The 22,264-nt window shown below is 41.2% G+C and overlaps 2 protein-coding genes across 5 annotated transcripts in view; one reads left to right on the forward strand and one right to left on the reverse strand.

The window, feature by feature from the left end:
• Nucleotides 1-2,188: 2,188 nt before the first annotated feature.
• LOC149317187 (PRELI domain containing protein 3A-like) lies at nt 2,189-22,255 on the reverse strand. 4 transcript variants are annotated; one of them, XR_016280599.1, is made up of 7 exons: nt 21,931-22,255; nt 15,942-16,110; nt 14,811-14,900; nt 13,067-13,137; nt 12,869-12,971; nt 7,261-7,387; nt 5,743-5,813 (listed from the first exon to the last, which is right to left on the reverse strand). XR_016280599.1 is itself a non-coding variant. In XM_089517010.1 (7 exons), exons 1-6 carry the CDS (start codon nt 21,960-21,962, stop codon nt 11,906-11,908), a joined length of 519 nt encoding a protein of 172 aa, XP_089373136.1. In that variant the 5' UTR covers nt 21,963-22,254; the 3' UTR covers nt 5,745-5,813; nt 11,872-11,905. The 4 variants fall into 4 exon arrangements, 3 of the variants coding, with proteins under 3 accessions (XP_089373135.1, XP_089373137.1, XP_089373136.1); XM_089517010.1 differs by lacking the exon at nt 7,261-7,387 and adding an exon at nt 11,872-11,959 and having other exon boundaries at nt 5,745-5,813; nt 21,931-22,254; XM_089517009.1 differs by lacking the exon at nt 7,261-7,387 and having other exon boundaries at nt 2,189-5,813; nt 21,931-22,243.
• The window catches only part of LOC149317188 (mitochondrial inner membrane m-AAA protease component AFG3L2), a 30,768-nt gene continuing 27,454 nt past the window's right edge, over nt 18,951-22,264 (forward strand). The window contains exon 1 of the mRNA XM_089517006.1: nt 18,951-19,076. Coding sequence (XP_089373132.1) covers nt 18,954-19,076 — 123 coding nt within the window. The 5' untranslated portion in view covers nt 18,951-18,953. The remainder of the gene's footprint in view (nt 19,077-22,264) is intronic.

The following is a 22,264-nucleotide window of genomic DNA, read 5'->3' on the forward strand; positions in this document are numbered from 1 at the left end:
GACATGAATGCGTATCATTGGAAGTGCAGTCACATCGGAACTGAGCTGGAAAATCTCCAAAAAGCTCCCTGTGATATATTCCACACACACACACACAAAACACACACAAATGAATGAATTCATTTTTAAGCTACATGCTGTACAAAAAGCCAGAGTGCTTTTTTCTGACAACAGTAGTTAAAAGTTACAAATGTAATGATATTAGTGCCGAGTCACAAATGAGTTGTATTATTTTAATCTAAGGTCTACTTTTCATGACTTCAGCTTTGAGGATTATAATGTCAGTGGACATTATAAATAGCTATGTGATAAAATTGTTCTTTTCATTATGCTTTGCACATTGAAAGGCAATCAGCCCCAGCTATTGAGAACTTCAAAGACTGATAGCAGCACTTTGAGTTGCACCCTAAAATGAACTGGAAGCCAATGCAGATGACAAAGTACTGGTGCAATCTGAATGTATGCCTAGAGTGGTTGTGGAGTCTCCTCCTCTGGATGTCTTCAAAAAGAGGCTAGCCAGCTACTTGCTGGAGATGGTCTAGCTGGAGATCCTGAATTGAGCAAGGGCTTGGACCTTATGAACCAAAGGGCCTCTTCCAATTCTATGATTCTGTTGGCCAGTTTGAGTTAACAATTTTTCTGTCTGTCTTTGTGTAAATTAGAAATTTCCAGATTGTTTTCAGAGGTAACCCCGGGCAGAATGCGACTTTTAGGTATGGCTGCCTGTCTAAATAGAGTCAGAATTGGTATATTACATCCTGATAGATGTTCCAGATTGCTTGTGTGAACCTTAGAAAGGAGGAATTCAAAGTTATAGCTGTGATAATCTGTAGAATCAGTGTACAGAGAGATCTTGCAGCACCTTTGAGACTAACTGAAAGAAATTGGCAGCATGAGCTTCAGTCTATTTCCTCAGAAGCATTTCAGTATTGCCAAAACTCCTATATAGGTAAGCTGACACATGAATTAGCAATCAAAGCAAGCGGAGACAAAAAAAATAAAATAAGGCAGCTATTGTAGTTGAGCTCCTCTGAGGAAAACAAAGGCTGCAAGCAGTGTATCCCATATATCCATTCTTGGTGGCAAGTACACTGATCACACAGAGGGAGCTTTGTACACATTCTGGTTGTAAGAGTCTTTGTCAATCAAGACTGACTGATAATGGATGGAAGATGTAATTTGCCCTGACTGTGCTCTCAGACACTAATAACCTGTTATGGCCTGATTGCAGGTTCCAAATAATAGCTGGAGTAGGTAGGTTGCTTTCCTTTCAGTGATCACAGAAAACATCTTCTCTACTTGTTTCATTGTCACAAAGGAGGGCTTACTCCCTGAAGTAGGAGAAAGGAACAGGGGAGCCAGCAGTGACCATAAGCTAGAGAAAAATCTGAAGAAAGGCTTAGTGACTCGGTGCTAGCTTTAAGTAAGTAGCATTCACAAAGTATGCTTTTCTTAAAAACAACTACCATTCTTAAAAACAACTACCAACAACTTCCAGCTACCATTGTTTACATACTCTGCATCCTGATTAGGTTTATTTAAGAGCAGTTTTGTTTCCACCTCTTAACAGGCTGGTATGATTCTGTTTCAGAGACATGTACAGATTTCTGGACCCAGACAGACATTCTATCTGTATCTGCTGTAATAAACGAAGAACAAGGGTCAAGCATGTAGGTGGTCTGGCTGTCCTTGCTAAGGACCTACTAAGGATCCACATGCCTCAGCAACTAACATGAGTAAAAGTGGACCAGATGCACTCTTAAACACTTTTAAACTAATGGGGCCACATTAATTATGTTCCCCTATGCCAATGTAAGAGACTTTTGTCTTTAAAAAGTCATTTTTTTTCTCAATGTGTTAAATTGGATGTCGTATCTTATCTCCAGACCAGTTTGTAACAGGCCAACACAGAACAGAAACAGTAACAGGTTCAAACAACAGTGAGTTTTCCTCCTCCAGTAAAGCCATCTCACACTTTGCTTCGCTACCTTCAGTGCAAGGCTCTGCCTGGTCCCTTCAGCAAGAGGACACTTGGGCACAATTGTGTCAACTCTCAGTGTCTTGTAGGGCAATTAGGGTTTTAAATAGGAACACCTGCAACAGGAACCTCAAGAACCTCTTCAAGAATCCATTAACTTGGTTACTATCAAATAGGAATCAAATGACACCATTCAACGCTGGGATGAATTCATTGCACAGTATGCACACAGAATGCTGGGCCAAAGCTTAGTGTTTTACTTTTCTTTCAGAAAACAGTCTGAATACAGCTCTGAAGATAATGTTTTTATACAGTACTTCCATTTCCATTGTTTGAACATCAGAAAACTGGTAGATATGCCTTGAGCACTTTGGTGTTTGGCTCAAGCTGTCAGATGACTTATTTTTTTAGTTACAGAAGGGGGAGTGACAACAATTTGTAGGCACAACCCACAAAACCAAGTATAACTGATGGGATGTGGGAAGCTCCAGTACTGAAGAACTGCTACTGTACCAAGGAACTACAGGAAGAATAAGAATGTCACCCCTCTTAGTAATGAACAATAGCTTCATCTGTGGGTAGAAGGATAATGTCAAGGAACATTCCAGTTGTTGAGACTTATCTGTATCATTATAGATACTTCAAGGCAAGTGAGGATTATATACAAACAGGGTAGCCAAGTTATGTGTCATGCTGGGATGCCTAACAGCTAGCAAAACAGTTCAAAAGGGAGGCTTTCTACAGAAAAGGTTCAGACAAGTGAAAGGAATGTGGATTTCCTAGTAGAGATAACAGTATTATTCCATTTGCCTTTACTTGAAGAGAATCCCTGAAGCAGGTGAAGGGAAGTAACTATCATGATTTGTGGGGATTGCTCCTCTGTACTATCCAGAGAATGTCAACATCACCATGGTCAGGAAAATCATGGAGTGCTTTTACTGAAGCTCCATAAAGTGTCAGAGTCAAGGTCTGCTTTGGAGTGAAAATGAAACGTATTTCTATTGCTGTTGAAGACTGTCAACAACTAGATCAGTATTTAGTAGGTAAACACCACAAAAGACACTGCTAAAAGCAGCTCTTTTCAAAGGAGTTCAAACAAGAATTCCTTTACTTTTCGCATATGGAAGGTGCCAGTAAGGCTTCCACTACAACCAGAAAATTAAGTGAAGAACTTCAAGGATGGGAGCAAGACATTCTCAGGAGCTGTCATCACAGAGGAATTCATCAGCAAAGTGAATGACAAGATCAGGCAGATGAAGGGGTAGGTGTGAATGTGATCACCTTTAGTAATCAGAGGATTTTTTGAATGAGGGAGAACTACCATCATTGTTGATTACAGATAACATAACCAGTAATAAAACATGAACCAGCATGAACAAGTGTAGATTCCAAATGAAAAGAAAGGGGGAAAGGAAAAGATTAAGATCTACATGTAAAAGAGAGGTTGTTATTTGGACTTACTGGCCCATTTCCTGTGAGACACATACGTATGGACTATGATGCTGCTCTTACATGGCACCATTCATGTGTAAGAGGCAATTTCAACTGAAACACTAAACTACTCTCCGTAAAAGGCTGCCTCAAAATCATGTGCTTTTTTCCCTTTTGATATGATGGAGGCTTCAGAAACTTTTCATCCTGCAATTAACTAAATGGGAGTGGGAACAAAAGCTTTTCTCCCATAACAAGTTGTCAGCAGTCCACTTACATAAACACACAGTTCATATTGCTTAGTTACATCACATTTTACCTTAGATAACTGTGCTTCCACATCAAGAGTTCTGGCATAGTGATCTTAAGCATAGCTCATACTCATGTCACAGTATGAGACTCTATCATCTCTCTGCAAGCAGAACAGTGATTTTTATCTTCGGTCTTTTCTCTTTGATTTGTTGCTAAAAATTTGGAAATAATTTTTCCAGAGAACAAACAGAAACACCATTTGAAGAAAGGAAGGAACTGTTTTCCTCTTAGTGGAAGTATATAAATAGTTGGTTTCAATCTAGAAAAGGAACTTTATTCCCTTCTCTCCTACCATTTTGAAATACAGAATACTTGAAATGCTTTTGGTTTAAGATGCTTCCAGATTCCTATTCTATAGAAATTCCCAGAGCCTAAGTTTACTCATAATACAGTGAAGAACACAATTAACACTTTTAACTAATACACAATTTAAATACTTTCCAACTTACATGAACTTACTGTAGTAACAAAATAATTTAAAATTATAACCATTCCATTATGAAGTTTTACTCTGCCAATCACTCTTCTTTTAAACCTATCTTTTGTGTGAAGTATCAAGGGCTACAGCCATCATGTTTGTTATGCAACAGTTCTTTCAATTTATTTTCCGCGGGTTCAAGAGAATTATACATAAGTGTTACCTGTTGAAATCAGAAGTTACCTGGAGTTTGAATTATCTTAGTGAAAGCTGTTCCCTCTGTGGGACGGCAGCTCAGTCTCACACCAACATGATTCACCCTGCCATACACTTCAACATAAATGCATGTAAGCAGAATACAAAAGAGGGGCATGAACTTTGGACTGGGATGTAAATTCCCTTTTCAGTCCTGTAATGCATTACAGGAAACAGAAGATAAGCAGCCATGTTATTCCAAATATATGCAAGCTGTTTCCTTAGAACTAAGAACTACATATTAAAATAGTCCTAATCTCAAACTGAGATATCATTTGCCTTCATATAAGTAACCAGAATGAATATTCATATATCTGGGGGGAAATACTTACTGAGTGAACAAATAAGGGATAACAAAGAGTCAAGTCATTTTATACTAACAAAAAAGGACGTTTTCTTTGCCCTTATTAGTGGTGTGAGCATAAATAGAGGTAAAATATTGGGACATCTTGTTCACATTTAGATAATGCAAGACGATCTTGTCCCCATGAAGACCAAGGTTCAGAAGATCTCCATCAGAGTGCACAATTCACCATTGAACACTGCTATACAACCAGCCAGTGATGTTTCTCTCCTGTACAGGTTCCACTAAAGCAGATGTAAACTTTGCTGCTGACCTTTACAGATTAAGAACAGGCAACCTGGTGCCTTCCAGACTGGGGTAGACTACAGGTCCTATCATCCCAGCCAAGTGGCCATGCTAACTGGGACTGGTAGGAATTGCATTCAAAAACTTCTGGAAAGTCCCATATTGCTTACCTAAGGAAGCCCACTGGACAAGCTTTGGTCAACCTTTAGTTTTGTCATTTTCGTATCCAACAACTTTTAGCTAGCTCTTAGAGACTGGTCAAATCTCCAGTGCTTTCTGTACCTGTGTGCTTTACAGAAGAATAGCAGCTGCACTATTACAGAAAATAAATAGACATTAACCAGAAGGCATAATAAAGTGAAATACATAACAGAAAGTCAACTCCCTTAGCTTGTTTATCAAGGTATGGTACTCATGTAGACTCTGATTCTTCAGCCACTCCAGTACTTTGAAATCAATTACTTCAGTAGGGCTTGAGGTTTCCATACTTTGGGTAAGCCAGCAGTTCATGTTAAAGCCATGGAAAAATGAAAAATATAGTTATGTTAATCTGCACTGCAGGCAACTCGAGGATCCCATAGAAATTTCAAAATACATTTAAAAATGTAGATTCAGTCCCATAAGAATCTCATTATATAAACAAATATATATATATATATATAAATCTTTAAAAACTATGGAGTATCATTTTGGCATGAAAAAATATCTAATGGAAAAATAACATTTGTTGCAGTTCGTCAATCTTCCATTGAAGCAGCTGCCATCGCAGACTTCATGCTCTCTCGTGTGGAGGTTAGTTCGCCAATTACCCATTCTAAGGCTTCTCGACCCTGTAAAGAAGGCACAAAAATTCAGTTGATCTATCAGTTATCATGTCAGAACTTATAAATCTTTCCTCTGTCAGACACAAAGACCTTCAAAAGCAAAAAACAAAAGCAAACTGCTCTGCTGTTTCTTGCGTTATCAATAAATTACTTAATTATCTGTGCTACTGGAAGTATTTCCTTCCCACTAGAACAGCCTAAAAACAGAAGATCATCTGCTCAGATAACACATTTGTATTAAGAAAACTAGGCAACTAAGTTAAACAGCCATAGACTAGATCTGATGCACATTATACATGTCAGATCAGTCTAGCTATGCAGTTACAAGGCACTGATGCATACTGTAGGAATGAATGCAAGAGGCAGATATGGGTAACTGTAATGTCCACAGTAAGCAGTATCATTTGTCTCTCTGCCCCAACATATGTCTATATAACCAGAAACTTTTCTGTAAGCCACATTTCTAACCTAAGTTGTGGTTTCTTTTGTTACCACATTAAGATTTCAAGAGACAATAAAAATACAAACACTATGCCCTCTCCTACTAAGAACACTGCCTCTTAGGGTGTATTTTTTTCATTTACTGTCAATGGAAGACTTGCGCAAAGCTAATTTTTTAATTAATTAGTCCTAATGAAGACTTGTAACTAGACCTCCTTACTCTTTTTCTGAAATATCTACCACTGGTGCTCAGTAACATTTATAGTACAGCCACCCCTCCACATTTAAGGCTTTGCCTTTGAGGATTTGATTTTTGCAGTTTTAATTAGTATGTTCCCTCTAGGAATCTCTGGGTCCTCCAGCAAAACTCTGCCAGAAACTGACCACAGAACTGTGCTGGAGAACCTAGAAGTACCTAGAGAAAAGACTTCTCTAGGCATTTGTAGGTCCTCCACCATGATTCTATGATCAATGTCTGGCAAATGTTGACCACAGAGTTGTGCTGGAGGACTTTAAGATTTCTAGAACAGTGTTCTCTTAGGTAAAAAGAATAGTATTTTAATTTGCGGTTTTTCCACATTTACAGGGGTCCTTAACCCTTAATACCCCAAGGAATGTGGAGGGACCACTGTACTATCTATCTATAGCAGCAAGTGGGATACAAATAGCTTAGAAAACTAACACTGGATAGCTTACTAACACTGACACCAGTGTTAGGATGTAACTAAGCCTGTTGTGTCATTCCACCAAGTCTCCGAAATATTTGATCACAGCCCAGTCCTATGCCTTTTCACAAGTAATCTCTAGCACAGGGAAGGGCAAGGTTGGTGGGGCTGGAAACCAACTTTGTACACAACCCAGATCTCATAGTGTTCTACCTCCCTACCTCTACCATCTGGTGCAACATCAATGGGAAATGGACACCCCACCCCACCCCACTTACGGTCTCTACAAAATAGGTGTTTAAAACAAGATAAGCAGGGCCCATATTACTTGCTTTAAAGAACTTCACCTCCAGAAGTGTTCTAGGTGCAAATCCTCACCGCCACCACATAAAAACACTATCCCCATCATCACGTTCATGAAATTTAGTGGTGAGAGGGGCCACAAAACTGGCTAGCAGGGTACACAGCCTTGTCCTAGTGAAATAAAGTAAGCGTACTTATAAAGAGGTATCCAAAATATTGCAAGACAGCAAGCTGATGATGGCAACATTCTCATCACTACTTGGCAGCCCCGATATAGAAAGCCATTTGTGAAATGATAATGTCATTACCCAACAGATTACTTTTACTCTAAATGCCAACTCAACTATAGGTATATTTCTTTATAATAATCTTATAAGCTGAATACTCAAATGCAAAATAAGCACATACACAGGTATGTATATCCAGCCTGGGCACAGTTCTCCAAGTGCCCTTATACAAAATGAAATCATCAATATTACTTCTGCCGTGTGGAATATTTTTACCAATAACATTACTAATTTATTTACATTAATTTACCTAAAAATATGTTTTAGAAACTAGGGAGCACACAAATAGATCAAAGGACATCAGAAGCACTGGAAATGTAATAGGTATGCACCTACTCTAATTTTGTATACTTTAATCCTCTTTCATATCTCATTTTTGCCACAGAGAAACTACTAAATCACTTGCACATGAACCTGGCTTTTGGAATGAAGTAAAAGGCATTAAGGAAACAGTATAGTTCAAAAGGGCAGCCACCCTTAGGGGTTATCTACACTATAGCCTTACACTGATTAAAATTTAACTTCTACAGCTTTCCATAAACAATACTAGTACAGTAGCTGTAACTGGACAAGGGTCCTAGCTCCACTCAAAACTACAATATCAAACAGCAAATTCTGGGGTAGTTATGTCCCTCAAAACTAAATACAGCCCCACACCGTTAAAAACCTCAAGACATTTCCCTTTAGATTTCATGAATTTCTCCAATTCTTTTGTATTTAAAAAAAAATCTAAAAGAATCTGATCTTGAGCCAAAATCAACCACCTTCAGCCCTATCATTTCAACCAAATAGCATCCTGAACTTTAGAAGCTGCAGAGTTTAGATTCAGAATCAAACTATCCCAGAAGACTAGAAGGGTCCACTGCTTAGTAACTTGCTCAGAGGTCAAATTCAAGGATTACTGCAGAACAGAGAGCAGGAACGATTGTATTTTCAGAGCCACATGTTTGAAACCATTTGGTTACACACTTAAAGAGGAGTTTTCAGCCATGTTAGCCATTAATCAAATTCGATAGCCATACTGAACCAACCTCCACTCCAAGAACCAAGGTATGAAGCATAGCAAGTCTGTGTTTAAACACATTTTGAACAGTGAAATGACAATTTGGATTCCAGTCTACTTATATTGATGTCAACTAGCCGCCACTGTCTAAAGAAAATTCTGTAGATTTCAGTCTCTCCAACATTACTTGCAAGCATTAGCTATTTAATAATTTTACACAGTAACTGGGCCACTTGATTTTGTCTCATTTTAAATGAACCCAATTTGGATAGAACTAGTAACACAATCTGACAGAGGACTGGTTTACAGAGCATGTGATGTGCCTTAAAACAGCATATTAATATAAGACATTAAACAAGCACATTGCAGCAATGCATGCATATTCAATTATATATACAGTGGTAGTACATTGAGCATATAAAATGAGTGTTAGAAACTGCACATAACTTCAGTTGTTACTACTTTAAAAAAATACTGAGAACAGAAATTTTTAAAATATAAGAATTACATAGGCTGAATGGCAATACTGAAAGCATACAGTGCAAGTTTAACTTTTTTGGTAATATATACACACACTCCAACATTTAGAGTATTAATAATGACACTAATGTATACCATGTGTTTGACTACTGCAAGTAGGACATGGAGTTCCTCTGTTAAGTTCAAGACCGACTATCAGACTAGTCTATTTCAAAATTAGTAAGAAAGACTCTCTTGTGATCATTCTCAAAAAAAAAATAAAAAAAAATCTTAAAAACTGACCACCTAGGTTACTTGTAAACCATACAGATAGATTTATCAGGGGCTAAAAACAATGCATCTAATTAGAAAGGATAAGAACACTTATTTTTACAGCAACAGCAACTGATATGAATTTGGACACAGGCCCTAAACTCAACTATGGTTTGTTGTCAAAAGCAAAATATGTGTTGATACTCATGCCCTTTCTTTACCCTTTCTGTTTGTATGGAGACTAAATGAAATTAAGAAGCTTTCAATTCAGATGAACAAGAAGTTATAGTTTGCCAGATCTCAATGAAACAAGATTTGGCTTGTCCAATTCATTTTTCTCAAACTGGAATTTCACCAAAATGGCAGGCCATCATTGTTGCAAACCACAAGTGGAAGTTTATTATTATCCCTCATGTATAGGGTTGCCATAGCTGAGGACCTCCAAACCGGGACAAATGTAGGACAAGGTTTAAAAATGTAGGACCTTTTTTTTATTTCCTAGCCAGGAAATTAAAAAAAAAAAAGTCCTACATTTTAAAAGCTTGTCCTCCTTCTCCTTCCCGGCTTGGGAGGAAGCCTCGGCCTGCTCCCAGGCCGGGAAGGAGTGTGGGGGCCGCCTGTCATTGCGCGATCGCCACGATGGCAAGCAGCCTCCTCCTCCTCCCTGGCCTCGCGGAGGTCTTGGAGGACCCCGCGGCCGGAGCTCCGACCGCAGAGCCTTCCAAGGCCCCTCTGGGGCTTGGGAGAGGCTGCCTCCCAGGCCCCAGAGAGGCCTCAGAAGCGGCTCCGCGGCCTCGGAGCCTTCCAAGGCCCCTCTGGGGCTTGGGAGAGGCTGCCTCCCAAGCCCCAGAGAGGCCTCAGAGGTGGCTCCGCGATTGCGGAGCCTTCCAAGGCCCCTCTGGGGCTTGGGAGACGCTGCCTCCCAGGCCCTAGAGAGGCCTTGGAAGGCTCTGCGATTGCAGAGCCGCCTCCAGGGCCTGGCTGGGGGGGGGGGGAATCCTGGGGGTGGGGCCAAACCGGGGCGGGACCATGCGGACCCGCCCCAAACCGGGAAAATCCCGCCCCTAGGCGGGATATGGCAAGCCTACTCATGTACAAAGGAGCACAGAGAAGAAAGGGGAGAAGAACATACACAAGTCCAAAGTTCATTGCAGATCAAGCTTAAAACAAACGTTTTGCTATTGCACCTGAATACAGCCCAGGTGTTTTACATTATTGTTCCTGTCTAAATTTTAAAACCACATGAAAATCAAAACCCAACAAGGCCAGAGGAAACAGATGAAACATAGTATTTGCATAGGGCAAGATCTATATGTGACAAGAGATTCATGACTGTGACCCAAACCCAGCAATCCCAGACCTTCTCCTCCTTTCTCCTGCAATAAAATCTAGTAATACAAGGCATGCGATGTGGCAGCACTGAGATGAGAATCTGCCAGCCCATCACGAGGCTGTTTTCACCAGCAGTCATACATTTCCTGTTGTGTTCCAGTCTAACAAAGTCCAAGTACAACCACCGTCTTTGTGCTTTTTAAACACGATCTACAAAAACTATAAGCTTCTATAGAAAAACTTCTATTAAAGGAGACCCCTTCTGCTTATGTTATGGTTGTGTGATATTTCTACAGTAATATGTAGTGTTTGCTATACTGCAGGCCACACCAAAGCAGAACCAGAATCAGTAATGCTCTTGGGTTTTTTGTTGATTTTTTTTTGTTTTGCTCCCCTAAAACAATGAAGATCTGAAGTAAAACTTAGTAACAGGAGTTTCACCTACTCCGCAAAGAAGGTAGAACAGTTCTTCTTGTCAAGAGGTAGCTACCTACTTTTTGGCTCCAGGTCTACTCGCTGCCAGTAAAAAACCCCACAACAGACTAGTCCTAATAGAACATGTTCTTCAACAACAACAACAACAACAACAACAACAAAAAGGCTTCTCCCATCTCTAGTCTGATAGCATGCTACTCATTCAAAGGGAAAAGTGAGGCTACACTCACACTACAAAATAACCTGGTGTTCACACTTCCTCTGACTGCACTCAGTGCAGTTGGGGGGGGGGGCGGGGGGAGACACACAAAAACTCCCACTTAATCCAGTGCATTTTGTATCGGGCCCCTTACCGCATCTTTTTTTTTTTGGCAACGCAATGATCCCAATCTTCACTGTGATCGCAATACCAGATCAATCCAAGTCATGCAAGATTGTTCCAGGAAATGGAGGTGCCTCCATTTTGGAACAATCCGGTGCCAATGTGAACGTTGAGCAGTGTTTAAATGCTTTGGAGAGATTTGATTGCAGTAAACTAGTGGGAACAGCGACCCAGTAGTGACTTGGTATTGCATCACAGAAAAGATCTGGATCAACAAAAAGTTGAGTGTGAATGTGCTTTAAGATATCAAAAGGTGGGTGGAATTAAAGGTTCTTTTGTTTTGTTTAAGAACCTCTAGATTTCTGTCGAACAGTTTAAACATCACTGATGCCTTTTATTCCAGTATTGAAGCTAACAATGCTGTTCCATTATATGCAATGTGTGTATATATAAAGCATGCAAGTTTTTAAAGTTAACATCACAATGACATGCACATTTGCTAGAAGCTGAAATGTTGTACCAAGATAATGAATACTGGTATTACCACTAGTTAGTACAAAATGCAGTTGTAGAGACTGCTAGCTTAGAACACTTTCAGAATGTTGAATTGTCCACTCAATAGCATCCCACCCCTAGAGTAACACAAAAAAGATTTACAACATAGAACAAAAAGTTATTCCATCACCAGCCTTGCAATCTCAAGAGCCCTCAACAAAATTTAAACATGACAAGTAATTATATCCAAGAATTTAGTTAACTTCCATGCCAAACTAGGATTTTGAAAGCACACAAACATGCATCCCATAGCAATAATGCTGTCGGAGGAGAGCTAGACTCAGATGAGCCTGTACACTTTGCCAGCTATTTTGATTTGAGACAATGTCACTTTACCAAATTCTTATACAATGATTTTCACCATGAAGTCTAGATGCGTGCTGGAGTGTAATGGCCTCAACTGCAGGAACAGATTTGACTCTTTACCATAACAATAAAAAAGTATGGCAAAATGCTCCCACGAGCCATACAGGTGCATCATCTCTCATGTCTGTAAGTTCTATAACCTTTTAATTGGTGGAACCTGCAAAAGCCTGCATAATTAATTCACAGTTTATGCTACAAAAATTCACTAAAGAGCAAGAAACAAGTCTTATACTAATTTCCATAAAATTATGCCAGATTTAAAAAATGTTCTATAGTCTCCTTCCTCAATCTCGTTCTACCCAGATGTGTTCAATTCCCATCATTCACAGGCAGCATGAGCAATAACTATGTTGGTTAGAAGATGTTGGGAGCAGTAGACCAAATCATCTGGTGGGAACCAGGCTTGTTAAGTGTTCTACAGCATGACATTTGTACATTTTAAATGTCAGTGAAAGGTGAGTAACAGAAAACATCCTGGATTTTCCCTTTAAATGGCAAATCATTTTGACAAATAAGCATAATGCAACTGCAGGAATGCAAAAGACAGTACTTGCATTGCTATTACAGAGCCATCTCACCACAGAAACAGTGCCCTCACTATGAGAAAAACCTACACTTACCTTTCTAGCATTAGAGGATATTGTGCTTGCCATTAAAGACTCCAAATAACTACTAAGGCTAACACCTTTTACTGTAATAATTGCTTCCTGGGTTAGAAGAGTTCTGGAAGAATAAGAGAATATAAATCAGTACAGAATCGATTCCCTATCTTCCCATTTTTGACTGAAGGACAAATAAAAAAGGATATTCCAACTTACTTTTCTGGGTTTTCAGGGTGAGGTGTATACACTAATCGTTCATCAACAGACACAAGATTTGTGAGCGTTATCTTGGAAAAGGAAAAGGAAAAAAATGTTTCTTCCAATTTTTTTTAGCTTTATACAAAATCCTTTTTGAGCTTCGAGAACTATGTTTCATTTTTTGAGACAATTTTTACTGTGTATGTTTTAGAATTTTTTTAAATAAGATTGCTTCATTTGTTTCAGGAAAATGGCCAAAAGCCTACATCCAGAGATGTACAACTACCAGCTGGCAACATCTCCCCAGTAACAACTCCCAGTAAACCCCCCAAAAAAATTCTTCTTGCAAGCAGCGCAACACAACTTTTCCCATGTTGTCAGAGTAGGGTGATAAGCAGGGACATGTCTAGCTACTTTCCTGTAGGCATCTACATAGACCTCCAGGGATACATCATAGTTCTCTGGAGATGATGTGCACATCTCCACTGATCACCTCATTCTCCAGCAACACAGAAATATCTGTGTTGGGGTGGGGAACTGCTTACAAGGTAAGTTTTGGAAGGAACTTTCAATGTTGTGTGGTTCAAACAGAATTCTGACTTTTGCAATGACCAAAAAAAGTGGATTATGATGACATAAATCTGAGTTACAATGGCACCATAATAATTCATCAACAGGCTGTGAGCCAATGTGTTTATTTGCTACATATATCTCTTTATGGGAACTGGGGGCTAAAGAGGCACTAAACAAATATCTAAATTAATTAATAAATATGGCCCATAGGCTAGAAATTGTATTAACCAGCAAAATAAAAAAATATGAACAAAAGGACAACTTCTGTTAAAGTGACCCTCCACAAACTGGTGCCCTTCAGGTGTGTTGCACTACAACACCTATCATCCCATGTGTCATGTCAAATAGCCATGCTAGTGAGAGGCACTGTAGTCCAAGACACATCAATCTGGTTTACAGAAAACCTTCTTCAAGTTTGTTTTCAACGGGCTACCCTAAATACACTTATTGGGGACTAAAACCATTTTGAGTATACATAAGTAGGCAGTATTGTAAACTCTGAAGTAGCCCAGTCAAATGACAGCATTTAGCTCCCCCCAAAAAGTTATGTTATTAATCCCCTTTTGTTGTTTTGGAGAGGGGACCCTAATGCTGAAAGTCTAAATACCGTGACGGTTAGTATATGGATGGGAGACCATCAAGGAATACCAGGTGCTGTAGGGCTATATTTCAGAAAAAGGTAATGGAAAACTACCTCTGATCATTTGTTGTCTAAGAAAATCCTCTGAAATTAATAGGGCCATCCTAAGTCAACAAGTGACTTAGAGACTCACACACACGGAAGCTGTCTCATGTACACGAGAAATGTCAGTTTTGGTTTCTATTTGGTGTTACAACAGCACTGTCTGTCATAGGCAAAGCTACCCAGAGAAACAAACTTCATCAAACTCAAGATTCTTTTTCTGGTGTGCTAAAGGAGAAATAAGGTAAAGTACCAGCTGCTGTGATGTTCACATGTTACATAAAACAAACCATGGACTGATCGAAGTCTGCAGTTCATCTAGGTGCTTCTGCTGCAAGCATGTCTGATTACATTTCTAAAATCAGCATGTCGATTCATCTTCAGCAGTCAGGGTTCCCATGGAATCCTGACATTTCATGATATCTGGACATGCCTTGTGTATCCAAAAACAACAAACAACCCTCGCGTCTTGCCCACAAATGCAATACAGAGTACTTCATTACTTACATTTGTTGAACTCAGTACCATTTTCTTTTCCACAGGATCAACCACAGAATGTTCTTTAATGTATGTTACAGTTCTACTTGTTCCCAGAATCTTAAAAAGAAAAACAAGCATTACCCAAACTCTGTGAGTGTCTATAAAGTCTGTTGCGGTTGACATTTTCAGAAGAAAGGGTTCTGATTTGTCTAAATTTGCTATGCGTGCTCTCAGTTCTTAGAGAACCCATCCTGAGAATTTATAATTATAGTTGTAACATGCAATGCAGTTAAGAAAAGGATACATCTTCACAAGGAAAAGAGTCTACAGATTACCGTATATACTCATGTATAAGTCGACCTCGTGTATAAGTCGAGGTCAACTTTTGGGAGCAGAAATGTGGATTTTATATGACCCGTGGATAAGTCGAGGGTCAGTCTTAAGGGGGCAGCCCAGCTGGGGAGAGGCTCCGGGATGATCAGCATCTCTCTAGCCGGGCTGCCTTCTCAGGAGGAGGGAGCATGGCTGGAGAGAAGCCTGCGAGGGACACTCTTCGCAGCCTCCTCTCTAGCCAGGCTGCCTTCTCATGAGGCCTCCTCATGAGGAGGGATCCCAGCTGGGGAGAAGCCTGTGAGGGAGGGATGTCCGTCGCAGCCTCCTCTCTAGCCAGGCTGCCTTCTCATGAGGCCTCCTCATGAGGAGGGAGCGCAGCTGGGGAGAAGACTGTGAGGGATGTCCTTTGCAGCCTCCTCTCTAGCCAGGCTGCCTTCTCATGAGGCCTCCCCATGAGGAGGGAGCCCAGCTGGGGAGAAGCCTGCGACGGAGGGACGCCCATTGCAGCCTTCTCTCTAGCTAGGCTGCCTTCTCATGAGGCCTTCATGAGGCGTGCTTTTCCCAGCTTTCTCTCTAGCTGGCTTCCCTTCGCAGGAGGGAGCCCGACTGGAGAGACGGCTGCAGGGCGAATGCGCGCCCTTCCCAGCATTGCCCCAGCTGGGTGCTTGTTCGGTGGACCCCCAGGATTTTGGGGACTATTTGGGGGCAAAAATTTCTCGACTTATAGTCGAGTATATACGGTAGTTCAGAATGCTCTCTATATCCTATAAAAATTATCCTGTCAACTGCATCTGCATGGTCGCCAAACTTCACTTGATAACTTACCGCTTTTACAATACTTGGTAGGCCCCATTCAGTGCTAAGTAACCGGTGACTGTGTAGCCTTCCTTGACTATCAAGACTTCGGTCCAGGACATCAACTCCTACTACAGATGGATTCATAGGATTGGGATATTTTCGCATAGCAGCTTTTATTACTGTATCCCATGGATGTCTAGAAAAAATTAAACAAAACAGAAATAATCAACACATTTTTAAAGAATTCACTGTATGCAAATATTTAGCACTGTTTAGCAAATATATTCATCAAAACAAAACTAATACTAAATATCATGTCCTCACAGTGGATCCGCGGGCCCTACATCCATGTCTCTTTCCTGTGGCAGGAACGCACATAGAGACGACTGGCACAGTGGAGCTTACAAAGTATTGTAAGAAGCTTGGGAGGGCAGTCCAGGCAAGCAGGGGGAGCAGAACCCCATACCTCCCCCTCTGCTGGGCACTGCCACCATGTTCCCCAGGACTCAGTTGCCCTCCCTGCCTCTTTCTCTTTACGGAACGCACATGAATCAAAAGGGAACCCCAGCCATCCCAAGTCAAGGTGTATAGTATGTATAGTATGTAGAGAGATTTTGTAGCACCTTTGAAACTTCCCAAGTCAAGATGTATAGAGATTTTGTAGCACCTTTGAAACTAACTGAAAGAAAGACGGTGGCAGTATGAGCTTTCGTAGACTTAAGTCTGCTTCTTCAGATGCATTTGGTCTAAAGTCTACTTCCTCAAATGCATCTGAGGAAGCAGACTTAAGTCTACAAAAGCTCATGCTACCAACTTCTTTCTTTCAGTTAGTCTCAAACGTGATACAAGAACTCTCTACATACTGACTCTATAAACTAACACGGCTATATCTTTGAATAGTAAGTACAGTATTTGATGCACTTTAAAGCTTTAACCCTTGAGTAAAGTCTTTGGAGTTTGCAGCAACAAAATATATTTCAAAGGGTTTCCTGGTGAAGAAAAGTTTAAGAACTACTGTTCTAGAGGCCATTTGGAAGGTTCTTCCATAATGCATCCTGGTATGATTTTTTTTTTGTGTCTTATGATTTCCATTTTGGTGGTGAAATTTATAGATCTCTGCTTTTCAACCCTCCATGATAACTTGTCAGGCAGGGTAATCTGCTTTCTCCTTCCCCCCCTGTTTTGCTCTTAGCAGATGCTTAGGTGGTAGTTCTGGAGGCAGCTCTTTACATTGTTTGCTGCATGTAAGCACACACAGCTATAGTAGAGTCAAGCTTTATGGCATTGTTTACTGCAAACATGCTGCTGCAACCCATTACTGAAAGTCTTTCTCCAGCCCTCATTCACCATCCTCCCAATGCTGCAAAATAAGAATAAGAATAAGAATAAGAATAAATCCTTCCATCTAGACAGAAAAAAAGAAATGGGGAGGGAAAATTGGGTTCCCATAAAAAGTAGCTTGTTTGTCAGGGGCTTTGTTAACTGAGGTATGCCTGGACTATGTTGGATTCCTCCCTTCTATATAATTTAGAACTAGACTTCTCTAAGTACCTGTAATACAGTATTTGCATTAGAGAGACAGCACAGCAGTGATCTGAGTGTTGGACTATGATTCTGGAGACCAGGGTTCAGATCCCTGCTCAGCCACAGAAACCTTGGGTAAGTCCCACTCTCAGAGGAAGGCAAAAGCAAACCCCCTCTGGACAAATATTGCCAAGGAAATCCTGTGATAAGGCTGACATAAGTAGTCAGAAATGCTTTGAAGGCACACAACAACATTGTGCTAACCAAGTGCCTTTGCTTAATACTGGCAATAGTACTTAAAGATGAACAAAAAGCAAATATTACAATTATTAAACTCGTGGTTTTGAAGGCTCTGGACAGAGGGGAAGAGTACCTTCCATGTAAACCATATGCTGATGCTGTAAGACAGTGCTTCTCAATTATTTTCTGTCATGCCCCCCCTAGGAAGAAGAAAACATTTCGCGCCCCCCACGCAACTGTAAATAGTATTTGCCGAGGTCAAACGAGCCCCCCTTTACGGAGCCTCGCGCCCCCCTTTACGGAACCTCGCGCCCGCCTTTACGGAGCCTCGCGCCCCCCCTGGGGGGCGCGCCCCACTATTTGAGAAGTACTGCTGTAAGATAAAATCATAAAGTACTATAACTTTATATAAAAAGCAGGAACAGCCAATTCTGGTTTAGAACAGGTTCTCTAATCAGCCAAGCATACATACTTCATTTTAAACAGGCTTTCCAGGAATGTTTCTCAATGTTCTACCATTAGGTTAATAACATTTACAGAACATTCATACTATTAAGGAACCAGTGCAAATATTGCCCAATGGTAAAAAACAGTAAGTGATTTTTCTCAGCATCATCTTCCTAGCCAGTAATGGACCACTGTACCTGGAAGAAAATCTTTCAGATGACAAGTTTAATGTTATATTTAACTTGTGCTTTATCAGATTTTCTTTAGGTGAATAAAACTGTTTCATCCTTTTTAACTATTTAAGGCAGAGGTTTATCAGCGAGTGATAGCTATATATTCAATAACAATCTCAATTAGGTCTAGGAGCTTGTAAGCAGTTTTTAGCTTTGGAAATGTTCTGCACACAGCCACTGGCTTGCTTGAATCCCCAGCTGATGCAGTCATTAAGCACAACCATGCTTCTTGCACTATTAAAGCCACCTATTCCAAGACAGCTGCCTTTCACTCTGGAAGTTCTGCTCATTGTTGTGAACAGCTCAAAAAAGCACATCTACACAGAAAATGAGCGTGCTTAGCCCAGTTTGTTTTAAAACATAGTTTAAAGCAATTGTTTTTAAATCATTTGTGTCTTGCATAATATAGCAAGCATTTATATTTTAGTCTTTTAATCAAGCAGCTATATTTGGGTCTTTTTCTATTTCTGTATAACAACCAGGTAAGAATATAAAACTTTAAACAAAAATTTTAAAAATCAAGCATGTACAGCAGATTAATCATATCATTCCTTCCTGTTACTATAGACATATCTGGTGACAGAGCAGATCTCAAATGACATCCTTCATCTACACAAAGGCAACTGAAGATGGTTTAAGCACCCAGCTTGATATAGGTGATTCTGACTGTGTGGATTACACATGGATCGTGAGAGGTAATGAGCATTGCTTCAACAAGGTACTTTTTGTAATTCACAGATCTTTAGGGGATGCTTTGATTTAGATTTCCTGGATGGCAGGGGGTTGGACTGGATGGCCCTGGCGGTCTCTTCCAACTCTATGATTCTAAGGTCAGGTAATGAAGCACCCATTTCCATAAAAGGAAAACAGCACTCTTCTCCAGGATCACTTAAAATACATACCCCCTCCACACACACACACACACACACACTTGAGGTAGCCTGCACATGCTCAAATGCAACCATCTACACATGAGGCTGGGGGGCTGAAGAAGCAAATCATAACCACACTCCAGGTAGCAAACAACTAAACTCAAGAACTTTTCTAGGGGAGAGATTAAGCTCAGAATACTATCTCATTTCTGTTTTACACATAAAAGTTCAGTAAGCAGGTCAAAGAAATTTAGGCACCAATAGCTCCACACCACAGATGTCCCTACCAGAGTCTTGTTCAGTACTGCCAAGGTCCTAACAGACATGCAGTCCTTACAGTCAGGGGCAACTAAAATACTGTTGTAAGTATGGTCATATTAACACCTTCTCTTTTGTTGGACTTCCAGATAGCCTGCGTCCATGTGCAATAAGTCAAATATTTGCTACTGATAATCACAAGGCAAATACAACAACGATCTTGATACAAATATTTCAAATGCTGAAAGTACACAAGCTGTACTTCATACAGCTTATGTCACATCTTCAGAAAGCCCATCATAACTAGAAACTTTCAACGCAGAATGCCATGTAAACCTTGATTAAACGGCAGCTTCTCCTGGCATACAAGTTATTTAATATATATATATATATTGAAGTAACACCATCATCAGCTTTCAGTTCATGTTTTGCATACTCTTCTGTAGAGAAGATGCACAGCAACAGAACATTATTCTTGAAGTTGAACCCTATCCATGTTCAATCCAAATTCCATACATTTCAACAGGACACTTGCACTAGGTTTCAGGCTATGTACAATGCATAACTGCAGAAGAAATATTTTTATTAAAACAATATTAATTCCTGAAGGGTCTTTAACTCAGGGCTGAAAACTTTCCACCCAGCTGCTGCTCATTCTGTTAAGGCTCATGTAACCCAACTCAAACACTGTTTATGAAAGTAACTAGGGAGGAGGAGATTACATTTGACCTTCCTTGTAAATGCCAAATGATATTTAGCGGACATGGGAACACCTTGTTCCTTCCCACCTATTTATCACACAAACGTAGCACTGCACATTTGTCCAATATCAACCGGATGAGGCCTACTTCTGTCAGCTTCAAGAAAACAGAAGGACGTTTTGGATCAGTTATGAAAAAAAGTCTGGAAAAGCACAGCCAAGGCCTGCTTTTATCTCAATTAGCATATCCTCAGGTGTTTTCAGAAACAAGTTCTACACAGTGGCAAATGCTGAGGAGGCTTATTACCATGGCATGACATGGCCTTGGGAAAGGAACCGTCTACTTTGCCTGCAGATACCTCCACCTTTTGCATGAAAGGGAGGCAAATAGCAGACCATTGAACAGGAAGGATGTTTATGCCCTATTTCTTATGTGCAATCAAGTGCCTGGCACCTATCATAAGAACAAGGGAGTTATGTTGGAGCAGACCAAAGTCTTGTCCCATTCAGTCCATAGTTCCCACAAGTGTAAACAAGCTGCCAAGAGAAGCTGCTTGGCTGGCTATGAGCGCACCGTCCTCCTGCTCATCCTCCCAAGCAGCTGATATGTAGAAGCATCCTGCCTCTGGGGATGGAGGTGATAGAGTCAGCCCTTGTGGATACCAACATCCATGGATGCTCAGGTCCCAGTCAATGCAGTGGCATAGTCAAATGGCATCATGTCTATGAAATGGCAAAATCTAGGTTTGCTTTTTGGAATTTATGTATATATATTTAAATGTTTTCAAGCCATGGATGGATGAATTTGTGGAGAAGGAATCATGGATACGGAGGGCTTACTGTATTACTGAAGCACTTTACTAGGCCACTGTATATAACAGGACTTGAACGCCCACAGATTTTAGTATCCAGAGGGGCTCCTGGAAGCAAAGTACAGCAGATGCCACTGTATAGAAGACTGTGATTAGTAGCCACTGAGAGCCCCACCCTCCAGAGGAATGCATCAATCCCCTTTGAAAGCTGCCCAAGGGGGCCCCTACTGCAGCTTCCAAGACCCAGAAGAGAGCCATACACACTTTTTGCTGGTATTAAAACGACCCTGAAGGCCAAGGGAGGGAAGATGGGAAGGAAGACAGAAGGCTTTCAGAAGCTCCCACCCTTAATCCACTGGGGGAGCCTGTGGGTCACACTCTCTCAGCCTCAGGGGACGGCAAGGGCAAGCGCCCTCTGAATGACCCTGCCAAGAAAGCCCCACCATAGCATGGCCTTCGGGTTGCCATAAGCCGGGAATGGCTGGAAGGCCCACAGCCACAAGGGAAACAGGCTCCTCTCCTTTCTGGGACCCAAGGGTCGCTTTCCAGAGTCTGCGCTCCCTTCCTGCAGGCGGCGCCAGAGAGAGAGAGAGAGAGAGGCTGGCCTCCCATTTGAAACAAGGCTTGCCTCGTGACGTTAAAGACGCCTGCGACTGTCTTCCAGCCAAAGCCCTTCGTGGAGCTCTGATGAAAAGGGCAGAGAGGCGTCATACTTTCAGGGTGAATCAAGCGGCCCATTGGCTACGTCCCTCACGGCCTTTTCCTTTGGAGCCGTAAGCAGGGCAGAAAGGAACGTAACAAGCGATAAAAGCGAACTCACGAACCGCCTTCCACCGAAGAAGCCAGGAAAGGCCTGCACTGCAATAACCCTTTCACACACACAGACGTATAGAGAGTATGGAGTGCGCCCCAAGGCCCTTCTTCCCTCACCCGAACTCGTGCTCCGAGCTCCAGATCTTCATCGCTGGGAAGAAGAAGAAGGAGAAGCCGCTCTGCCAAATGGCTGCTCCCAGGAAAAGAACCGGCTTCTCTCTTGATTGAACGCCGACGACAGGAAGGGGCGGGGCTTCCCTCGCGGAAAACTGGGTGAGAGGTGAAGGGTGACGTCAGCGCGTCCTCTTGCGTCAACCGCTCCTTTTGCGCCCCAAGACTTGGGAGCGGCTGGAAGGCGCATGCGCAAGAGACGCCTGTTTCGCTCTTATCGCTTGTTGTCCTTCAACCACAGGCAGCCGAGTTCCTTACTTCCGACGTCGTGACGTCATCG

Source organism: Sceloporus occidentalis, unplaced genomic scaffold (assembly GCF_023333645.1).
Source record: "Sceloporus occidentalis isolate IW3139 unplaced genomic scaffold, rSceOcc1.0.p SCAF_3, whole genome shotgun sequence".
NCBI classification, from domain to species: Eukaryota; Metazoa; Chordata; class Lepidosauria; order Squamata; family Phrynosomatidae; genus Sceloporus; species Sceloporus occidentalis.

Bases quoted from the DNA above. Each gene is read 5' to 3' on its own strand.
- LOC149317187 (XM_089517009.1), bottom strand. From the start codon at position 21,962: ATGAAGATCTGGAGCTCGGAGCACGAGTTCGG. The intron at 16,111-21,930 runs GTGAGGGAAGAA...AATTTTTTCTAG, and splicing joins AGCTCGGAGCACGAGTTCGG to ACATCCATGGGATACAGTAA. The intron at 13,138-14,810 runs GTAAGTAATGAA...TCCTTTTCCAAG, and splicing joins TGGTACTGAGTTCAACAAAT to ATAACGCTCACAAATCTTGT.